Raw genomic sequence first — 19464 nt, forward strand, 5'->3', positions numbered from 1 at the left:
GAACCCAGGCTGTGATATGGGATATGTGATATGGGATGTAGATGTCCTAAGTCAGCACCTTAAGGACTGTATCAAATGTCTGCCCTACCCACGGTTTCAAAGGAAAAACGAGTGTATGGGGCAAGATGGCTTGGTGGACACTGTGCTATGTTTCTGTGCTGTCTGTCACACTGGCTTGGAGTTGGCTGTGAGCAGTGCAGTAGCTGGGTGGATATATTCTAATGGAGGCTTTTTAAAACCCTGAAGCCTATTTAAAAGTGCACATTGATATAAAGAGCTCTCCTTGTTTTCCAACCTGCAGCAAAGATTTATCCAGAAGAAATCACTGCACTCGTGCCAGCCATATCAGGAGAGAAGATCGCTGAGGACCAAACCTGCTTTTTTCTTCAAATACTGTTGAAGTACATGGTTATTCAGGTCAGAGAAAAAAATCATAGTTGCTTCAGTAATGGGCTTATTCTCACATGCTTTCTCATTTTTCTTTGGAGTGACTTTTTTAATGTGATATTTCGCTATGTAGACTATGTGCCATTGTTGGGTAGCTTCAGCCAGACTGAGCATACCTAGCATGCTCTGTGAGTGTTCCTGAGCTATTTTCCCTTCATCAGCCCTTCTCTGCCCTTGCTCTGCATGCTAGAGGGACAAACTGGAGGAGCTGGCAGGCCCAGTGGCTGAGCAAGTGGACACGGAGCGGGCAGAGCATGCAGAGAGAAGAGAATGAGAGCACTGGATGATCTCATCGTGCCACCAATGCTCTGTGCCACTTTATGCCACATGTCCTGTTTTTCCTCTAGTCACCAGCTGAACCCAAAACTGAAACAGGAGTGCAGGATTTCAGTAGGTGGTATGTGTTTCTTGGCCTCTTCATCTCACACTTGATGGACAACCCCTGTTACCTGCCCCCTGCTGTTGCTGCTGTGGTGGTAGGGCCCAACAGAGGGGAGGGCACTCCTCAGCATTTGCTGTGCTGGAACTTCCAGGCGACTTGTTGGTGCCTGCCCTGGCACCCAGAGGTCCTTTCACTTGGAATGTTTTCTCTGAGCCTTTCCCTCTATTTCTTCTACTTCTTCCTAGTTTTCCTTGGGGGACTGTGCTTATCTCTGCTGTTGTTCAATATGGGGTGTGCAAGCTATCCTCTCTGAGTGTTCTGCTAGGCAGACTCGTTCCCTCTCCAAACCCCTATCATAACCCACATGGCATGGGCAGGGTTGGAGAGAGAGACACCATGCCATAGAGAAAATAAGAAATGAGACGTTCACCAAATAAGGATTGTAGAAGTAGGGCAGCCATATAGAAGCTGCCTTTCTCTAAAAAGGGAGGCCAACCCAGAATACTTGCTACCTCAACCTTTTATTGAAGTACTTGGGGAGTCAAATGACAGCAGCTGATATGGCACAAACTTTGATTGCCACACTCCATGTTGATTTCAGCCAGCCAATGCTTAATGATTAAGAAACAACTGTGTGATCCGAGGACAGAATTCGGTAAGTAGCTGACTGCAGACTGTCCTTCAAGCACACAGTTCTGTGTCCTTGGACCATTGCCCAGCTGCAGACCCTCACCTGGCACCTACACTTGGACCTTGGTCTCAGACTTTTGCCACCCTGTGGACTAGTGCCTGCAGAGTTTGACCTTGGTCTCCCGTACCAGCTGTCTATAAACTCAAGGTTCCAGGCACAGTCTGCCCTGTTCTTCCTTATCAGATTATTTTACAACTGCTGGTAGCATACCACTTGTTTGCTTTAGCCAATACCAGAAATACAAGCACTTCAAAGTCCTTCAAACTTTGACTGAGACATTCTGACTGAGACATTCTGTCATTGCCTGGAAGCTCTAAGTGCCCATCCTATATACATTTCAGTTGCCACCTGTTCAGAAGGGTTTATCAGAAATGGATATTCCATTTGTCCTGGGGGAATAGCACACAGTATCACAGTAGAAAATGGATGTGTCCGAGGTCTTGGGATTTCATTCCAGATGTGCCCTGGGTGAGTCTGTCATCTTGGATACATTGTGTCCTTCCTAGGAACACCACCACTAAAGGGGAAAGCATTTGTAGAAAGCAGAGGTTGGTCTATAGGCTCTGACCTTGTGGCTGTGCACAGAATTAGATTTGAGTGCATGTACCTCCCTCCAGTCTATGGGCAATTCCTGAGAGCAGCCTCTGCCAGGTTAAGGGTGCTGACCCAAGGCCCCTGGGGCAGTGAAGCACCCGTCTCTATCCTAAGCCTGTGCAAATGCTGTGAAGGAGTTGGAAAGCTCTGCCTGCTCATATTCTGTGGTCTACCAGGTGTGAAGAACTGAAGAACCACTGCCAGGTCTTCTCCAAGGTTTGCCCTGCACCTTTCCTCCACATGTAGCACTGCAGTAGTTGGGTTGATCTTTTGCTCCTGGGCTGAGGACCTGCTTTGTTGATGGACTGTTCACAGTATGCACACTGCACAGGAGCTGTAGAGGGCTCACTCTGCACACTACACTGGGGCTGTAGAGGGCTCACTCTGTGCACACTGCACTGGGGCTGTAGAGGGCTCACTCTGCACACTGCACTGGGGCTGTAGAGGGCTCCCACTGTGTGCACACTGCACTGGGGCTGTAGAGGGCTCACTCTGTGCACACTGCACTGGGGCTGTAGAGGGCTCACACTGCATGCACACCGCACAGGGGCGGTAGAGGGCTCACACTGTGACCATTGCATTGGGGCTGTAGAGGGCTCACACTGTGTACACACTGCACTGGGTTTTAAGGTGGAGAATATTATCTCAGTCCTTTGAAAGTTTTAACTTAGTCCACAACTGGGCTTAGAGGGCAGTTTTACCCTAGCCTGTGAGCTATTATACATTTTTAAGAGGTTATTTATTTAATGGAAAGGGAGATTTACAGAGAGAGGCAGACAGAGATCAAGTCGTTCACACCCCAAGTGATGCTGTGGCCAGAGCCACGCTAGGAGCCAGGAGCAGCTCCATCTTAGTCTCCCATATATTTGGCCAGGGCTTAAGGACTTGGGCCATCTTCTGCTACATTCCCAGATGCATTAGGAAAGAGCAGGGTTGGAAGTGGAGTAGTTGGGCCTGGATCTGGTGCTCTTACAGGGCGCCATTTTCATAGATGGCAGCTTAACCCACTGTACCACAGTGCTGACCTCTGAACAGTTTCAAGAAGGAGAATGAACCTTCCAAGATTCCATATCTTCTGTCTTTCAATACAGGTTTTGCTTGTAGGTAACAGTGGTTGAGATCTGTGCAAGGGGCTGTTTCATTCATTCCCATTTCTAAAAATGACTTTTTTTGAGTAAAGTACCTAATTATTTCTGACTAGATTGTTTTAAAGGCACGGTGAACGTTATAAAGAATATGTGGAGGAAAAATATGGACATGATGTGGTAGGATAAATTTGAAAAGATGCCATTGGGCCATTGGGCTTTTTTTTTTTTTTCTAATTTAGTGGGAAAATACTGCTGTTAATATAATTATTGTTTTGTTCTGAAGTGTTCATTTCTGTCATCTTTTAAGACATTTTATTACATGATTGTCAGTCATCTTCATCACTTTTTCCCAGATTTGAGAAGACATTGTAACAACAGCAATATTTGAGTTCAGTACATATGATTTTGAAATATAAATATTCCTGTGTTTTTTTCCACATGTGATCCAAAGGCTGCAAGCTTGGAGTGGAAGAATAAGGAGAATCAAGATACTGGTTTTAAATTTCTTTTTACATTATTCCGAAAGTATTATCTTCCTCATTTGTTTCCATCATTTACTAAGCTAACAAACATCTACAAACCTGTACTTGGTAAGTACTTCTGGATCTGTGTATGGAGGACATCCATGGGGAAGCTATTCTCTCTCTCTGTTCTTGTTCTCTCTCATTCTCTCTCTTTCTCTCTCTGGCCTTTCATTATTTTAAAGAACAGTCATTTTATTCTTGCATTGAATAATAACTTCATTGTAAGAGGTTCTATGGTTCCCTAAGAAGTAAGTCTTGCTGTTTGTACCAAGATGAACCAGAACTACAGTCATAAAGGGAAACCATGGCTCCTCTGCTCAGAAATAATGTAAAGTTTATTATTTTGGGCATAATTCTAGTTCTCAGCTTTTAGTGTGAAAAAGTCTGCACTTCCCAAAGTCTTCTGTTTCAAGTGGTAGAATGTGGTGCCCCCCTTGACCCTGCCTAGTAGCCAGGAAGGTCGGCTGGGGACACACAGCTACCACAGCTTGCCCTTTCTTTCATGCTTTTATTGCTGCATTTCTTCAGTCTAGCAGTTACTTTACTAGTGATGGCTGCAGATGGAGGACAGATATTTGGGTGTGTAGACCGTCTAGGAACAGCAAGCCCCAGAGGACTAGGAAATATACAGGACTGTTTAAGTTTGCTCTTTATGGTTCCCTTGCATAGGCTTAGAACAGAAGCATTGCTGAGTTTAGGAAAAGTGGCAGGTCCTATTATTTAAACCGGGTGAAATTAGTTCAGATAAATAACCAAGACCTGTTTTGAGGGTGATGAGGCCAGAAAGGATATTCGTCCAGTGCGTTATATCATCTGTGCTGTGTATGTTTATGTGTATTGAAACAACACATGTGCACATATATGCACGTGTTTACATGCACACACACAGAGGCAGACAAGGGGAGAGCCGCTGAAGCTTGAAATGTTTTAAGACATGTAACAGTGCCATAGTTCTGGCTGCTACAGGTATAGAATGTGTATTTTGTTAACTGTAAATGTATATGGGTGTTTGTTTTTGTATGTAGCTCATATTCATTGTGGAAAAAACCAAGATATCGTTAGTATTCCTGGATTAAAACATACTCTGTAAAAATTTTTTTTACTGCATGTACTGCAAAAACTAGTTAAGACAGAGAAAGGACTGTGGCACTTAGTATCCCATGTCCTGAACCACACAATTCTTTTAAATGGTTATGGAATTTAAAGAGTGGAAGATGGACCTCTTGCTAATTTTTGTGGAAAGCTGGCATCTGACGCACTAAGGATGGGATGTGACTTTCTGCCTGCTTTGAGACATAAAGTTGATTGTGTTGATTCTACTTCCTTGGGCTCATCTACAGAGAAAAAGATACAAAACTGAAGTCCAGTACATTCAGTTAGTGCAGTGAAATGTTCATATATGCTTTTACATTTGTGCTAGTCAGAAATTAAATCAGCTATATCATATTTGAAAATATTCTTGCCATCTGCCTTATGTGATTTCTCGTAATTGTTAGAGGTTGCTGGCTTAGTTTTGCCATGGTTGTCCACCGTAGTTATACATGAACAGTGCTGCTAGAACCAGCCCTGCTGGGCCATTGGAGGACAGAATTAGAACCAAACTTACTGTCAGGTGCCATTTGTATTCCTTTCTGGCTCTTCACCTTAGTGGCTTTAAATGCTTGTGTGTTTTGTTTAAAATTGGAGCATCTGTAGGGGTCACACAATCTGCATGTTCACTAACCTGATCACCCCCGTGTTCTTTTTCTGCCAGACATCCCCCATGTAAGATCAAAGCCAGTGTACATCACTACAACTCGAGACAATGAAAGCATTTACAGTACAAAAATCCCCTACATGGCAGCCCGTGTTGTTTTTATTAAGTGGATTGTCACTTTCTTTTTGGACAAAAAGTATCTAACCACAACACAGAACACTAAAAATGGAGTTGATGTATTGCCTAAAATCATCCAGGTATGTGATTCATCATTTTTCAAGAAAATGCAGGTTGTTAGTTCTTAGAAGTTATTGGGTTCTAATGGGTTATTACTTGGAGGTGTGGATCCACTCTGCCTGTAATGCTGAGGTTGCAGATGGAACACTGCAGGAGGCGCTGTGATGAGGTAGTCTGGCGGGAGGGGGTGGTGAAGCTGGCATTCTGAGGGCATGATGCTATGTGCCATTCCTGGTTCCCTCATTCATACGCCATACTCCTTCCCATTGAGCTCTAAGCATGAGCTTCAGCCCATCTGCAGCACATGCTGGCCCTCAGGAACCGTGCAGGTGGCCAGTAAGAGAGAACCTTCTGCCATGTCACACTGCAGAAAAAATCAGAGAGGCAGGAATCAGGCAGACAAGACCTGAGGACAAGATCTGCTTCTACCTACAAATACTGTATGAGCAGGAGAAAGGAAGGGGAGGTGACCAAACCAATACGCAGAAGAAAAGGTTGCCTGAGCAGGAAAGTAAAGACACCCCGCAAGACTCAGCCTAGGAGTCCTGGGAGAAAGTAGTCTCCGACAGGGGCACCCTGGGTACCCGAGGGAGTGTGGGCACTGTCTTGGCGCAGGGGTGCGAACGTGGAAAGGCAGGGCCTTCAGGCCTTACTTCTGGACTCTTCTGCATCCCCTCATTTCCTTCTCAAGTCATCCTGACTGGAGCTAGGTTAAAGAGATGAGTAAAATGTATTTCCTGAAGAAGACGGTGAATTCATCAACAAGTTGAACTGCATTTCACAGGTGACAGTGACTTTGACAAACCCTACAGGCTTTAGTAACCAAGCCATGAAGAGAAAAATTATTATAAATGTGACTTTTCATTAACCTGCAGTAGAGATTACATTTAGATTTGTGTTTCAGTTTTCACACTCTTACTGATAGTTACTGAAATTATTCTCTGGCCGCTCATGTCTTATTACTTCTTGTAAAAAAATATATAGTGAATAAAAGTTTTAGGGCATTTTAGTGATGTATTTTAATATTTAAACAATAATGGAGTTTATGCAGTTAAAACAAAATTATACATTTGTTTAAAGGAAGCCTTGAATTCTGTGGGAGAGCAGAAATCAGTATTATACTTTGTCAATCATTGCATGAAAATTACTCTTATTTCCTTGCATTCTTAAAGTCTTTCTACCTATTATAATTTTGTAAGTATCTTAGCTAGTTGAGAATACAGCTTGAAATTCTTCACATGAAAGACCCTGTGGGGATCTTGGCACTCCACCATCAAGATGCCATGTGGTCTTAGAAATTAACGATGCAGCCCAGGGTTGTTGCTGCAGAAAAATCACCCCAGTTTCATGGTATCTGACCATAGAGAATATGCTGAAATGTGGAGCCTGAATATGAGGACAATACAAATGCATTGATATTTTCATGGATTCTTCAGTTTTGTCAAATGCAAATTAAACATGTTAAGGTTGAAAAGATTTCACAGCCCTTTTCTCTGAAGGAACTGAGTTTTCCTCTTAAAATAAGTCACCTGAAAAGAAATTTGTTGGTTAATTAGAAAATCGGTAAGTACAGGTTCTGGGAACCTGTTTTGCTTCACACAGTTTGCTGCTTTTCAGCTTCCTATGAGTACCCCGGGTCCTTGAAAATGAAGCAGGGCTTCAAGACTGGGGCTGAGGCTTGCTGAGCCATGTGATGGTTCCTTCCAGACTGTTGGTGGAGGTGCTGTGCAAGAGAGGGCGTCAGAGTCAGATGCCGGTGGCCCCACTGAGCAGGACAAAAGCCATTCGAACAGCAGCACCCTGTCCGACCGGAGACTCAGCAACTGCAGCCTTTGTAGCATTGAAGAGGAGCACCGGCTGGTGTATGAAATGGTGCAGCGCATTCTCCTGTCAACGCGAGGTTATGTCAACTTCGTGAATGAAGTATTTCGTCAGGTTAGTGTCTGTGTGTTACCTGGTCACGAAATGGAAGGGATTTTTGTTCTTGTTCTTTGACTCATACCCACCAAGAAATCCTATTAAACAGGCTAATTTACAGAGCAACAGCATCACAATCGCTCTACTTCTGCTTTTGAATGTCTTGTGGATTGTTGTGATTCTTTTGTTGTGTGTGTAATGTGTTAGGTTTGTTTTTGGAAAACTCTGTGCAAGGTCATGCAGCAGCAGCTTTGTGTTTCTATAACAAACCATAGGCAGGTGGGAAGGAAGCCAGGGCTGAACACTGGGCACCCAGACATAGCAGAGGGCCATCATCCCAGGGCCTCCGGGCTGTCTCACACGCTGAGGGCGTGTACAAAAAGCTCTGCCTTTCCTGCAAAGGCATGAAGCATGAACATACTGCCAAAGGATTCATGGCACAAGAGAAAGAAGCTGAAGCTGAGAGGGGAATGAAAGGAGATAAAGGAGATAGACTGAAGACATTGGAATCCTAGACATGCAGTGTAGTGGGGAGAGCATAGGTGTGAAGCTGGAGCCAGGGCTAATAGACATACATGATGCCAGGGCTTTGCAGTGAAGGCGGAGGCTGCCGCCCATGGAATGGTGATCAGGGTCTGGGTATAGTCTAGAGCATCACAAGAGGGAGGGTTTGATACTGACACCTAGTGGATAGCAGCCAGCCAGGGATTCTTTTTCAGCAGCGCAGCAAGGCCCCCTGCCTGGACTCCACCATGGCTAAGGACCTGTTGGTGCACCTTGTTGTTAGTGCTGCTGTGGAGAAACTAGGCTGCAGGCCTCTGCCAGAGAGGGTTCAGTTCTTTTGTTCCATCTTGGTCAATGATGAATTTTTATTTTATGAAAGTTAAAATGTCATCTCTTTTGTAATAACTTCTTTTTTCAGTATTAAAGTATTAGGAGACTATTAAACTTGTGACGTTTAAGAATGGCACAGTCTGTGTGGGACAATATGATGTGTACAGATGCTGCAGAGAGCCGAGTGAGGTGGTGGAAGTTCAGCTATCCCTGTGTAATGGGCTTGGAAGGCAGGGGGCTCCTTGACCAGGATGATCTAACAACTTAAAGGTAACAGGAGGAGATAGTTACGAAGACAGGGGTTGGTAAGGGTTAGGGCAGCCTGTCTCTGCTGCTGTCCCCCACAGGATGCCGAAAGGTCATGGGGTGCTTTGTGCAGGGCAATTCTGGGAACCAGGCCACTCCGCTGGTAGTTTTGTCTTGTAGAGCATTTGGGTCTGCTTGCTCTGATTCCTTCATAGATTATGAAACCACTTTCTAAAAACTTGTGTTATTATTTTTAATAATAAAGCAGTAAAATAGAATAAACCATTTTAATGGCGTAGTTCATGTAAGGATTAGCTTTTTTGTGAAATTTATGATTTACTTTTGAAAATATTGTGTATACAGATGTAAATATGTGTGTATATATATATTCCACAACCCGTTTTCTTTAGGCTATAATCTAAAGAGTTATTTTAAAGTACAACTTTATTAAATATGTACTGATTATATAAGCTCAGTATCTATCTGTATCTATATATCTGTATATATATATACACACACATACATAGGAAGAAAAAAAGCAACAGGAAGTTGATCAAGACACTACCATCTTGGTGATGACTTTTAATGTCAGAAGAGCACTATTCTTGGTATTTCAGTATGTTTGTATGTGACTGGTGGCCAGATAGAAGAGAGACCCGCAGAGAAGAGATAGATCAGAGAGTGTGTAAGCAGGCTGGCAGACAGACAGGAGGATTTCAGATGAGCTGATAGACGTGAGCAGGCTGGCAGCCAGGCATGAAATAACAGACAGATGGGTTCAGATATTCCAGCTGGCAGAAATGGAAATAAGCAGGCAGATACAGAGGGACAGGTAAACAGGTGCAGATCAGAGATAGGCAGACAGAACCAGAAATATGCAGGCAAGTAAAGACGGACAGCTAGACAGGCGGAAATGGGCAGGCAGCCACGGGCATGGACCGGGAAGGTGAAACCAGACGTGGATCCTCTGAGATAATGAGGGGGTGAGGCGAAGTAAGTAAAAGTTCAGTGAAGTAATTCAGTGAATTTCTGAATTTCATGTTACTCGAACTTAAGAAGGCAAAATTGAAGGACTTGTTGAAATTCAAATAAATATTCTTCATACTAATTGCTGATTTTCCCATATTGAAAAAATGACAATCTTGGTGTCAAAATCACTTTTTAGTTGCATGTCAGAATTTTAGATTGCATTTTTGATTTTTTGTTCTGAAATAGGAAAAAGCAGCCTTGTATTTTCTTCAGCCTCGTCATGTGCTAATTACATCATGCTATCAGTTTATATGATAAGTATATCATCATTGGTGGTTGATTTTGGAATCACAGTGCATGTACAGGTTGTTTGGGTTTGGTATTTTGTGTTTAACAGATTCGTTCATGGTTCCACGATCCTGAATTAGTTGGCCTTGACTGACTTGGTGGGTCGTGTTTTCTTGTTGAACATTTTCAAGATGTCCTAGAGCTTTATTGCTCAAGGCCTTTCTTGAGGGACATGTTTTCCTTTGGCGTTAACATGTGCTTAGCAGTGCAAGGTAGGGTCATTGCAGATCGCTCCTCATTCCACCTGGGAATCTGTAAGTCAGAGTTTCTCTGGACCTATAAATCAGAAGGTGGAAAATTTCCCAAGGCCCTCAGGTTGTACAGTTGAAACTTCAGAATACATGTGTTTAACACGTTTAATTATATTTTTAAGTTACTTTAAAAAAGATATTTAAAAGGCAGGGAAAGAGAGCTGTCTTCTATCTACTTCTGTCCATTTACTACAACATCTGGGCCTGGGCCAGGTGAATCCAGAAGCAGCGTACTCAGTCTGGGTCTCCTGTGTGGATGGCAGATATCTAAGTACTTGACCCATGATATTTTGCAAAATTTCTAAGTCAACTACAAGATCTTAGCAAGCCACAGGCCTTCTTCATGAATGGTTTTCATCTAAGGCAGCCTGGAAGGTCTTGGCCACCAAATTGGCAACTCATTCTGTTCCCCTAATTACATTCTTCCAACAGTTCAATGCCCTTTTCAGGCAAGGAAAAGAACAAGCATATTGATCGCTTATGTGATGTCATTGTCATAGTCATCATGTCAGTGCTAAGGGTAAAAGAAAATAAAACTGTTTCCCTTTTGTGCAGCTACTTTGAATGTGCATAACTTTATCTATAATTCTTGCAAAAGAAGCTGAGACAAGTAGGAGATAAGAACAAATGATTTAAGCAACAAGGAAACTGCTAAACTCTTTGAACATGCTCCCTCAATGGAAGATGTGCAATTAATTTAAACTCTTATTTCTTGGGAAGAGCAGTAACGAGGGGGAGCTGAAGTGATCATAGACTTTTTAAAAAGTGCTTGTCTCCTTTAGGATTCTTGGAAGAACCAGGGGTTCTTTGAGAGTCTGAGTAAAGAATGACAAAGAAGGAACATACCGTGTGTGACTTTTCAAAACAGATGGTAAGAGGCAGAGGCCCACTTTAAAAAGAGGAGTTGGTATCTCACAAGTGGCAATAAGGAAGCCAAGTAGTGTTTGGAGACAGAAAGTGGCAGTTGTTTCCCATCTAGAACAGTGGCAGCCACCACTCTCTGATGGTAATTCTAACGGATGCAACGGTCTGAGTTTTAACAGAGTACTGAAGACAGAAAAATAACGAAAATTAATCTCCTGCAATAGATAAAAGAAGATGAAGGGAGTTGTTAGACAAGAGGAGTTTTCAGCTGGTTGTTGATATCAGATGTTACCTTAAATGATGAATTGTGCTTCAGCCTAATGTGAAAGAAGTGGAAAGTAATCCTGCCACAGGGTGGTTACTTTGCTACTTTGCTTCAGACTTGAGAATCTCAGCATAAAAACACTCCTCTGTCTCTATGACAAGAACTCAACAAGCAGCAACAAAGGCAACCAAGAAAACTGAACTCCAGGGAGAGTGGCGACAGCCTTTCCAGCTCACTGCAGGCTTTGGCAAGGCTGCACTTGGTTTTGGCCACCAGCAGGTGGTCTTAAAAGCCTTGCTTCCACTCCTGCCCTAACTCGGGTGTTGCCCTTTTTACTTTTGTAGACTTTTAGAGGGTCAGGGAGACTCAGCTTAGGAAAGGACCAAAGCAGGGTGGTGGTGGTGGTGGTGGTGGTGGTAGGCCCGAGTCTGTTCAGTCTGCTGAGCCACTGAAACCTCAGGGGCCAGAACTGACATTCCTAATGTGTCACGCAGGAGACTGAATCCTACTGACTGACATCGTCCTTGTTGGGAGTCAGGACTTTTTATTTATGTTCTTATCTTGTTTGCATTGTGACGGTGCCAAAGGTGCACCACGGGGCTGGTAGGGACCCCAGTCGTGAGGCCGGCACCCACTAACTACCAGGTACTTCAGCAATGAGCTGGATCAGGAGTGCAAGAGCTAGGGCATGATCTGGTGTTTTGACAGGGGATAATGGTGTGGCAAGTAACAGGTTAATTGGCTGCATGACAATGCCATCTCTTTCTAAGTATTTTAATATTTAGCAAAATGCATTCCTAACAAAGTTTAGCATTCACTTCAAATTTTATTCTCTTAGTATTCATTCACATTAGTTCCAGTTAGTCATTTTCAGTTTATATGCTGATGTTTGTATTTCTTATTACAGCTATATCCTCCCTTTCAGAACTACTATTATTATTTTATTCAAATTTATTTGTGTGTGTGTGTGTGTGTGTGTGTGTGTGTGTGTGTGTGTATGTTTAGATTTATCAGAATTCCCTTTTTGTTATATTTATTCCTTAAAGTTCTGGCATGAAATAATTTCTTTCTGTCTAAAGAATAATTTTTAATATTTTCCTTAGGTCACTTCTTTCAATAACAGATTTTCTCACTTTTTTTAAATCTGAAAAATTTTAACACTGTATTTATTCATTTTAAAGAGTTCCATAGAGAGAAGGAGAGACGGAGAGTTCCTCCCCAGATGGCTGCAATGTCCAGGGCTGGGTCTGGCCAAAGCTAGGAGCCAGGAGCATCTTCTAGAGCAGCAAGGGCCCTGGCACATGGACCTCTTCCAAAGCTGCTTTTTCCAAGCAGAGATTTGGATCAAAAGTGGAGCAGCTGGGGCACAAACTGGCACACATATGGCACGTTTGCATTGCAGGCAGTGGCTTTACTTGCTATGCCACAGCACCAGCCCCATAATCTGAAATTTTTATACTTTTTTTTTTTTTATTTTTAAAGTGTATTTTGGGTGGAGTTCTACAATGGCAGCTATTTTCTTTTTTCCCTCTCTGAACTTTGGATGTTTTATATTGCGGTTTCTTTGAGAAGTCATACAATTATTCTTTTGAAGAAAATGTGTCTGCCTTCCTCTGTCTGCTCTTATTTTTAAATTTATTATGTTGGAAGGAGTGTCAGAGAAAATTCACACACACACACACACACACACACACACACACGCTTCATCCAAATGGCCGCAACAGCAAGGCTGGGTCAGACTGAGCCGGGAACTCCCCTCTGGGTCTCTGGTGAGTGGTAAGTGCCCAAGCACTTGAGTCATTATTGCCTTCCCAGGTATGTTAGCAGGAAGCTGGAAGCAGAGTGCCTGACACTTAACCTGATGCGCCAGTAGTGAGACACTGGTGTCATGAGCGGTGGTTAACTCGCTGTGCCACAATGCTGACTCCTTTGGATGCTTTTAGTATCTTGCAATTGTCTTCTGTTTTCATAGATCTCACTATGACATACTTTGTATTTATTCTGTTTGTCTTTTCTTTGCAATTCTTGAAAGATTTATTTATGTATTTGAAAGGTAGAGTTACAAAGAAAGAGACAAAGAGGTCTTGCATCAGCTGGTTCTTTTCCCCAAAGGCTGCAGTAGCTGGACTGAGGCTGAAACCAGGAGCTTCTTCCAGATCTCCCATGTGGGTTCAGAAGGACTTAGGTCACCCCCCACTGCTTTCCCAGACACATTAACAGGGAGCTGGATCAAAAATGGAATCACTGGGACTCGGCTGGTACTCACATGGGATGCTGGCACCACAGGCAAGCAGCTTTATGTGCTGTGTCATTGTGCCTACCCCAGAAGTGTTATCTTTTGTTAATTTTTAGAAAACTGTTAGCCATTCATTTTTCAAACATGTTTCTGCCTCCTTTTTTCCTTTGTTGCTTTATTTCCGACTGTATTTAGGACAAACTTTTCATTGTGTTTTTCTTTATTTTTGACTTCTGATTTATCCATCCTTTTGTTTTTCCTCAGTTCATTTTAAATGTTTGCTTTTGATTGTTTTTCTCCCAATATTCTGTTCATTCATGTTCATTCTTTCCAACTCCTGTACACTTAGTTTATTTGGATTAATTGCATGAATAAATTATATTTTATTTAAATATAACTATATTTTACTTAAATTTTCACTTAATTTTTACACTCCTTATCTAGATATTCTATAAGCCACTAAATCTTTGTAATTTTGCTAATATTCACTTGTTTTCATATAATTGATTTTAAAATATGCTATGGTCATATGCTACATATATTTAAATATTTTTAAAATATGATGTATATATTTAAAATATGTTAACCAGAGTGTTTGTAGAAATAATTTTGATTTTAATATTATTTTCAACTCAGCAGTTATTATTTGCTATTTGGGAGGAGGATAATGTGTTTGGTAGACAATAAGGGTTGCACGGTTGTCTGTATTTATCAAAACTCATCCAGTAGTGTCCTTAAATTTTGTATGGTTCATTATTTGAAATGTTTACCTAAATGAAACGCCATAAATTAATTTTAGATTCTAGTCAACTGTTTGCATCTTGAAGTATTTGAAGTGTATTGATGTTTGTAGCTAACTTTGATGTATGTCTAAAGGAAAACGGATTGAGGAAGGATGGTTGAGGAGGTAAGCTGACAAACATAGCAAATGCTGATGGTAACTAAAGTGTTAGGGATGTGGGTATCCAGTGTGAAAATTCTTTAAGTTTTTCAATGGGTAAAGAATTTTGTAACAAATTTTAGGTAAAAAAAAAATTAGAATGAGGATACTTGGTATTTGTTATACTTTTCTCTTGGTTGGTATTTCTTGAGCTACATGTCAGATTATGTGATGTATTGATGCAGTGTAGTCTTGCTATAACACAGAGTCCTCTATTCTGTATCTTGATGAGATGTGACCATTTATGGAAATCAGTATGTTGCATGAACCTTTTTACCTGATGATAAGGTTCTTAAAGATAGTGTTACAAAAATGTTTCCAGACCTTGAGATCAAGACCTGAGTCTGAGTCCAATTAACTTTGTAACCTGGAGAAAAACAGTGCTCTGCAACTTGGTGTTAAAGGGTCTATACCTTGGTGTTGAAGAAGGCATCTGAGTGTGTGATACCCTTTCTTCCTGCTTCCATCGCAGACAGCAGTAGTAGTTTTTAACTAAATGACACACATAGAGGGCAAATGCATTTTCTCTTAAATTTCTCGTCTGGGCTTAAATAGAAATCCTTGCTTGCACATGTGTGAGGGAATGCCTTGATGTGATTCAGTCCTTGTAAATGCACACAAAGGCCACATGCAGTGGCATACTGGTCAAGGCTAATCAGCTGGCACTAAGGAGAGTAAAGCCCTGATTGCAAGTTTGCCTTGCCAGTTCATGGGGAGGAAATGCGAATGAAAGCGGGGGATAGTGCTATTCCAGTTTATATACATTCAGCAAAGTAATAGTTCAAACATAGTTCAACTCAGACATCGGTTACAACGATCATGTTTGATGTACAACTCGTGTCACGTGTGTATAAGCAGGGAGTTCCAGGAGAGCTAACAAGGCACCAGGATCAAAGCACCATTGGTGTGAGCTATTGATAATCTGCACTGCTTTGATCTAGGATAATAGGCTGACTAAGCACAGATGTTCACCATATATCAGGGAAGCACAAAAGCACATCCAAAGACTCACTGGGGCAAGAGTGCACTCTGAACGAGAGGCCTCTGCCTCCTCTTTCCTGGAACCTCTTCTCAACAGGATCCCACAGGCCGCTGCTGTCCCAGCTACCCTGTTGGATGTATTCTGACGCTTGATGGGTTGGCTCTCCAGGAAAGTAAAGCCCAGATTTGAAGCATTTGCCAACTTCTGTGTTGCAGTTACCCCCACTCAATGTGGTGCTGAGATGGGACTAGCTGGTTGCCAGTGGCCATAACTGTATGTCTGTTATATAATCTTGTTTCTGATTTGCTAGCAAGCATTTCAAGTGGTGCAGTTACAGTCGTTTTATACAGCCCATTAAAATATCAAAATAGGTATGGTTTAGTTAATATCTTTGGAAAAGTTATTCAAGTAGAGAAGTTACTTTTAAACTATATTTTGGAAAGACCAAATTAACATCTGTGTTTTTCCCTCAGATGACTTTGATGGGCACATTTATATGTGGCCCTGTGTGGTGTATTCATGAGCTGTGTGTTTTGAAAAAAAAGTCAACACTTGGTGATGGTTCTTTGCAGTGTCTGTCATGTGGCTCTCTGGTGCTCTGAGTCTGTGGAATTAAAGAAGGTTTTCTGTCTTTCAGGCCTTCTTGTTGCCTTCCTGTGAGATAGCTGTAACAAGGAAAGTGGTGCAAGTATACAGAAAGTGGATCCTCCAGGACAAACCTGTGTTCATGGAGGAACCGGATAAAAATGACCCTGCTCAAGAAGATGCAGAAAAACTCGAGTTTTCAGAAATTGATAGCAAGGAGGTAATTTCACCACCTGTCACCTGAGTTGGAGGTTGGAAGTTTGCCTGCTGAGGCAACAGTCCCAGTTAGTAGAGTGCAAGACAGGTGGACTTCTTTCACTCCTGAATTCTGCCCTTGAGTTTCTGGACTCTGAGGAACATCTTCAAGAGACAGGTTCCATTCTGTCTTCTAGTTGGGCAACCCTTTCCTTATTGTCGTGCTGGAGTCCCATAAGCACAGGAGAGTCATTTACTAGGCTGTCATATTTTATACACCTCTGAGACAGGAAAAATGCTACTGCCTTTTCCCTAATCTGTTCCAATTTAAAAAATTAGTGAAACGAAATTGAGAATGTTTTGGCAAATTTTTCTCATGCAGTGGATTATCTCAGAGGTAACTGTGTGTTCCACGCATGGCAGGGGTCACTTCAAAGTGTCCTGTGGCAGCACCAAGTGCTCCTTGCAGGGGTGTCTTCCTGGTACATGAAGCCACAGGTTAGACAAATGTAAAATGACAGAGCAGAGCACGTTCCTGAAACACTGAAGCACGCATTTTTGTATCAAGTCTTTAGGATTCCCCACCCTGGCTATCTGGACTAGTTCTATAATCTTGAATTCTCAATACTGGTGGAAACCTTCCAAACATGAGATCAGAAAGACTGGGTCCACAGTCAGGATTCATCATGAGTCAAACACAGTTCCATTGCCCTCAGCATGCCCTAAGCAGTGCTAAGCACTACACTTTAGGACCTGGAGGAAGAGTGGAGAAAAGGTAGAGAAAATACTCTCCCTCCTGAACCCATTTTCCTGCGACTTGCGGTGACCCCATGAGCTTCAATATGTGAGTGTGTGCTACTCGGAACCTGTTAACGGAACCTGTTAACGGCTTCCTTCTCTTCCGAAGGCCTCAGCTGGAAGCTCAGGTCATAAGCGATCCTCCAGCTGGGGGCGCACCTACTCCTTCACCACTGCCATGAACAGAGGCTGCGTGACCGAGGAGGACAACACCAACGTGAAAGCTGGGGCCCAGGCTATGCTGCAGGTAGGCAGACTGCCCCTGGCTGGGCTCATTTTGACCGTTTTGTTTTATTGAGGATAATGTTGGAAAAGTATGATGGTATTTTTGGCCATCTATCAGTAAATAGCTCTTACATTTTCATTCTTGGTTTTCTTCAGGTTTTTTTTTTTTTTTGAGAAAGGATCATTTTTACGACTGAAATTTAAATCTTCAAATTATTTGCCAAACATTTCTGAGTAGTTACCTAGACTCTAATGTGCAAGTCAAGCTTAATCATTATAAATGTGTACTCCAGGGGCTGGTCTTGTGTGGTTCAGAGGGAAGAGCCACAGGTTTCCCTGTTGGAAACTGTTTGAGTCCTGGACACTGCTTCTCATCCAGCTCCCTGCTGATGCACCTGGGAAGGAAGCAGAAAACGACCCAAGTACTTATGCCCCTGCTGTCTATGCGGAGACCTGCTTGAGCCATCCTCTGCTGCTTCCCCAGCCCATAGCCTGGAGCTGGATCAGAAGTGGAGCAGCTGGAACATGAACCGGTGCCCTTATGGGAAGCTGGCACCACAGGCAGAAGATTAGCCTGGAATGTTACTATACTGCCCCCTTTTATATAGTGTTAAAAACAACATGCCTATTACAGATTGCATTTGTTCAGGGCCAGCATTGTAGCATAACAGGTCAAAGCCATGACCTGCGATGCCATCATCCCATGTGGATGCCAGTTCATGCTGCAGCTGTTCCAGTTCAATCCAGCACCCTGCTAAGGGCCTTGGAAAAGAGTAAGAAGATGGCTCAAGTATTTGGGTCTCTGAACTCACATGGGAGACCTGGAGGAAGCTCCTTGGTGCTGACTTAGGTATGATCCTGCACTAGCCATTGCAGCCATTTGGGAGTGAACCAGCAAGTGATGGATTCTCTCTGTTTCTCTCCCTGTCTCTGCATAGCTATGACATTCAAATAAGTAAGTAAATCAATAAATCCTTTAATTGGATAGTTTTTTTTTTTAGAAAAAAAAAAAAGATTCATTTACTTAGTTAAAAGGCAGAGACGCAGTGATATGCTCTATCTGCTGGTTTACTCCCCAGATGGCTGCAATAGCTGAGGCTTGACCAAGCCAAAACCAGGGAGCCTGGGATTCCCTCCCAGTGTTTCATCCTCTCCTGCATTCACAAGCTTGATAGCAGAAGGGTGAAGCAGCCAGGACTTGAGCTGGCTCTCTGATCTGAGCACCTGCTGTGCCGTGGCACCAGCCCCCAGAACCGCGTGTTTGTGGAAGATGATGACCAGTGTAGAGTGTCTTTAGATGCCTGGCGTAGTGAACTCTCAAAGAACTGACTTTGTCTGCCAACTGCAAAAAGCAGCTTTGGCTCGTCACTTGCCTCTCCCAGTTTTATCTTAAAAATGGGGATTGGGAGATTACCTCTCAGATCCCATTCACTTTGAAGGTTATTAGAAGTATAATTGAAAATACCAAGTGCCTGTCATTCACCTGCTCCCTGACTGTCTTCCACAAAATCAACAATCTGTAGCTTGGATGCAGTTCAGATACGTGACTTGTCCCGGGGAGTGCTTGGACGAGTCTCCTGGGTCGGATGATGCGAGAGCTCACATGCCTGGCCATGGTCTTGCCATTTTTCTTCTCCCCTCTCTTCACCCCAACATTGCTCATCTAAATACAATAATTTTATCTTTTCCCATCTCCTGTTTCTTTCCTTTTTTTTTTTAAGAGTTGTCAAGGGGTTGGTGTGGTGATGTCTCAGTCTAATCTCTACCCTCAGTGCTGGGATCCCATTTGAGCGTCTGTTCTGTCCTGGCTGCTCCACTTCCCATCCAGCTCCCTGCTCATGACCTGGGAAAGCAGCAGAGGACAGCCCAAGTCCTAGGGTCCTTGCACACAGGTGGGAGACCTGGAAGAAGCACCTAACTCCTGACTTCAGATCAGCTCAGTTCTAGCTGTAGTGGTCCTTTGGGAATAAACCCACAGATAAAAAATCTTTCTCTTCTGTCTCTTTCTCTCTAAGTCTGCCTTTCAAATAAAAATAGTAAATCTTTTTAAAAAGAGAATTACCATCAAGGAAGAAATGTGCTCTTCTGACCCATAAAATTTTTAAGGTTGCAGGATTAATATGTAATAATAATTATTTTTCCCTAGGAAA

General features: G+C 42.7%; 1 protein-coding gene across 4 annotated transcripts in view; it reads left to right on the forward strand.

Annotated features, from left to right (window-relative positions):
* RALGAPA2 (Ral GTPase activating protein catalytic subunit alpha 2) overlaps positions 1–19464 on the forward strand; it is a 267919-nt gene that overhangs the window by 58989 nt on the left and 189466 nt on the right. For all 4 annotated transcript variants that reach the window (XM_040981780.1, XM_040981778.1, XM_040981777.1 and 1 more), the window contains exons 7-12: positions 302–417; positions 3654–3792; positions 5480–5679; positions 7367–7594; positions 16149–16316; positions 17199–17336. In XM_040981780.1, coding sequence (XP_040837714.1) covers positions 302–417; positions 3654–3792; positions 5480–5679; positions 7367–7594; positions 16149–16316; positions 17199–17336 — 989 coding nt within the window. The remainder of the gene's footprint in view (positions 1–301; positions 418–3653; positions 3793–5479; positions 5680–7366; positions 7595–16148; positions 16317–17198; positions 17337–19464) is intronic.

The sequence above is a fragment of the Ochotona curzoniae genome, unplaced genomic scaffold (assembly GCF_017591425.1).
Source record: "Ochotona curzoniae isolate NIBS_2020 unplaced genomic scaffold, NIBS_Ocur_1.0 contig_3520, whole genome shotgun sequence".
In the NCBI taxonomy this organism is placed as follows: Eukaryota; Metazoa; Chordata; class Mammalia; order Lagomorpha; family Ochotonidae; genus Ochotona; species Ochotona curzoniae.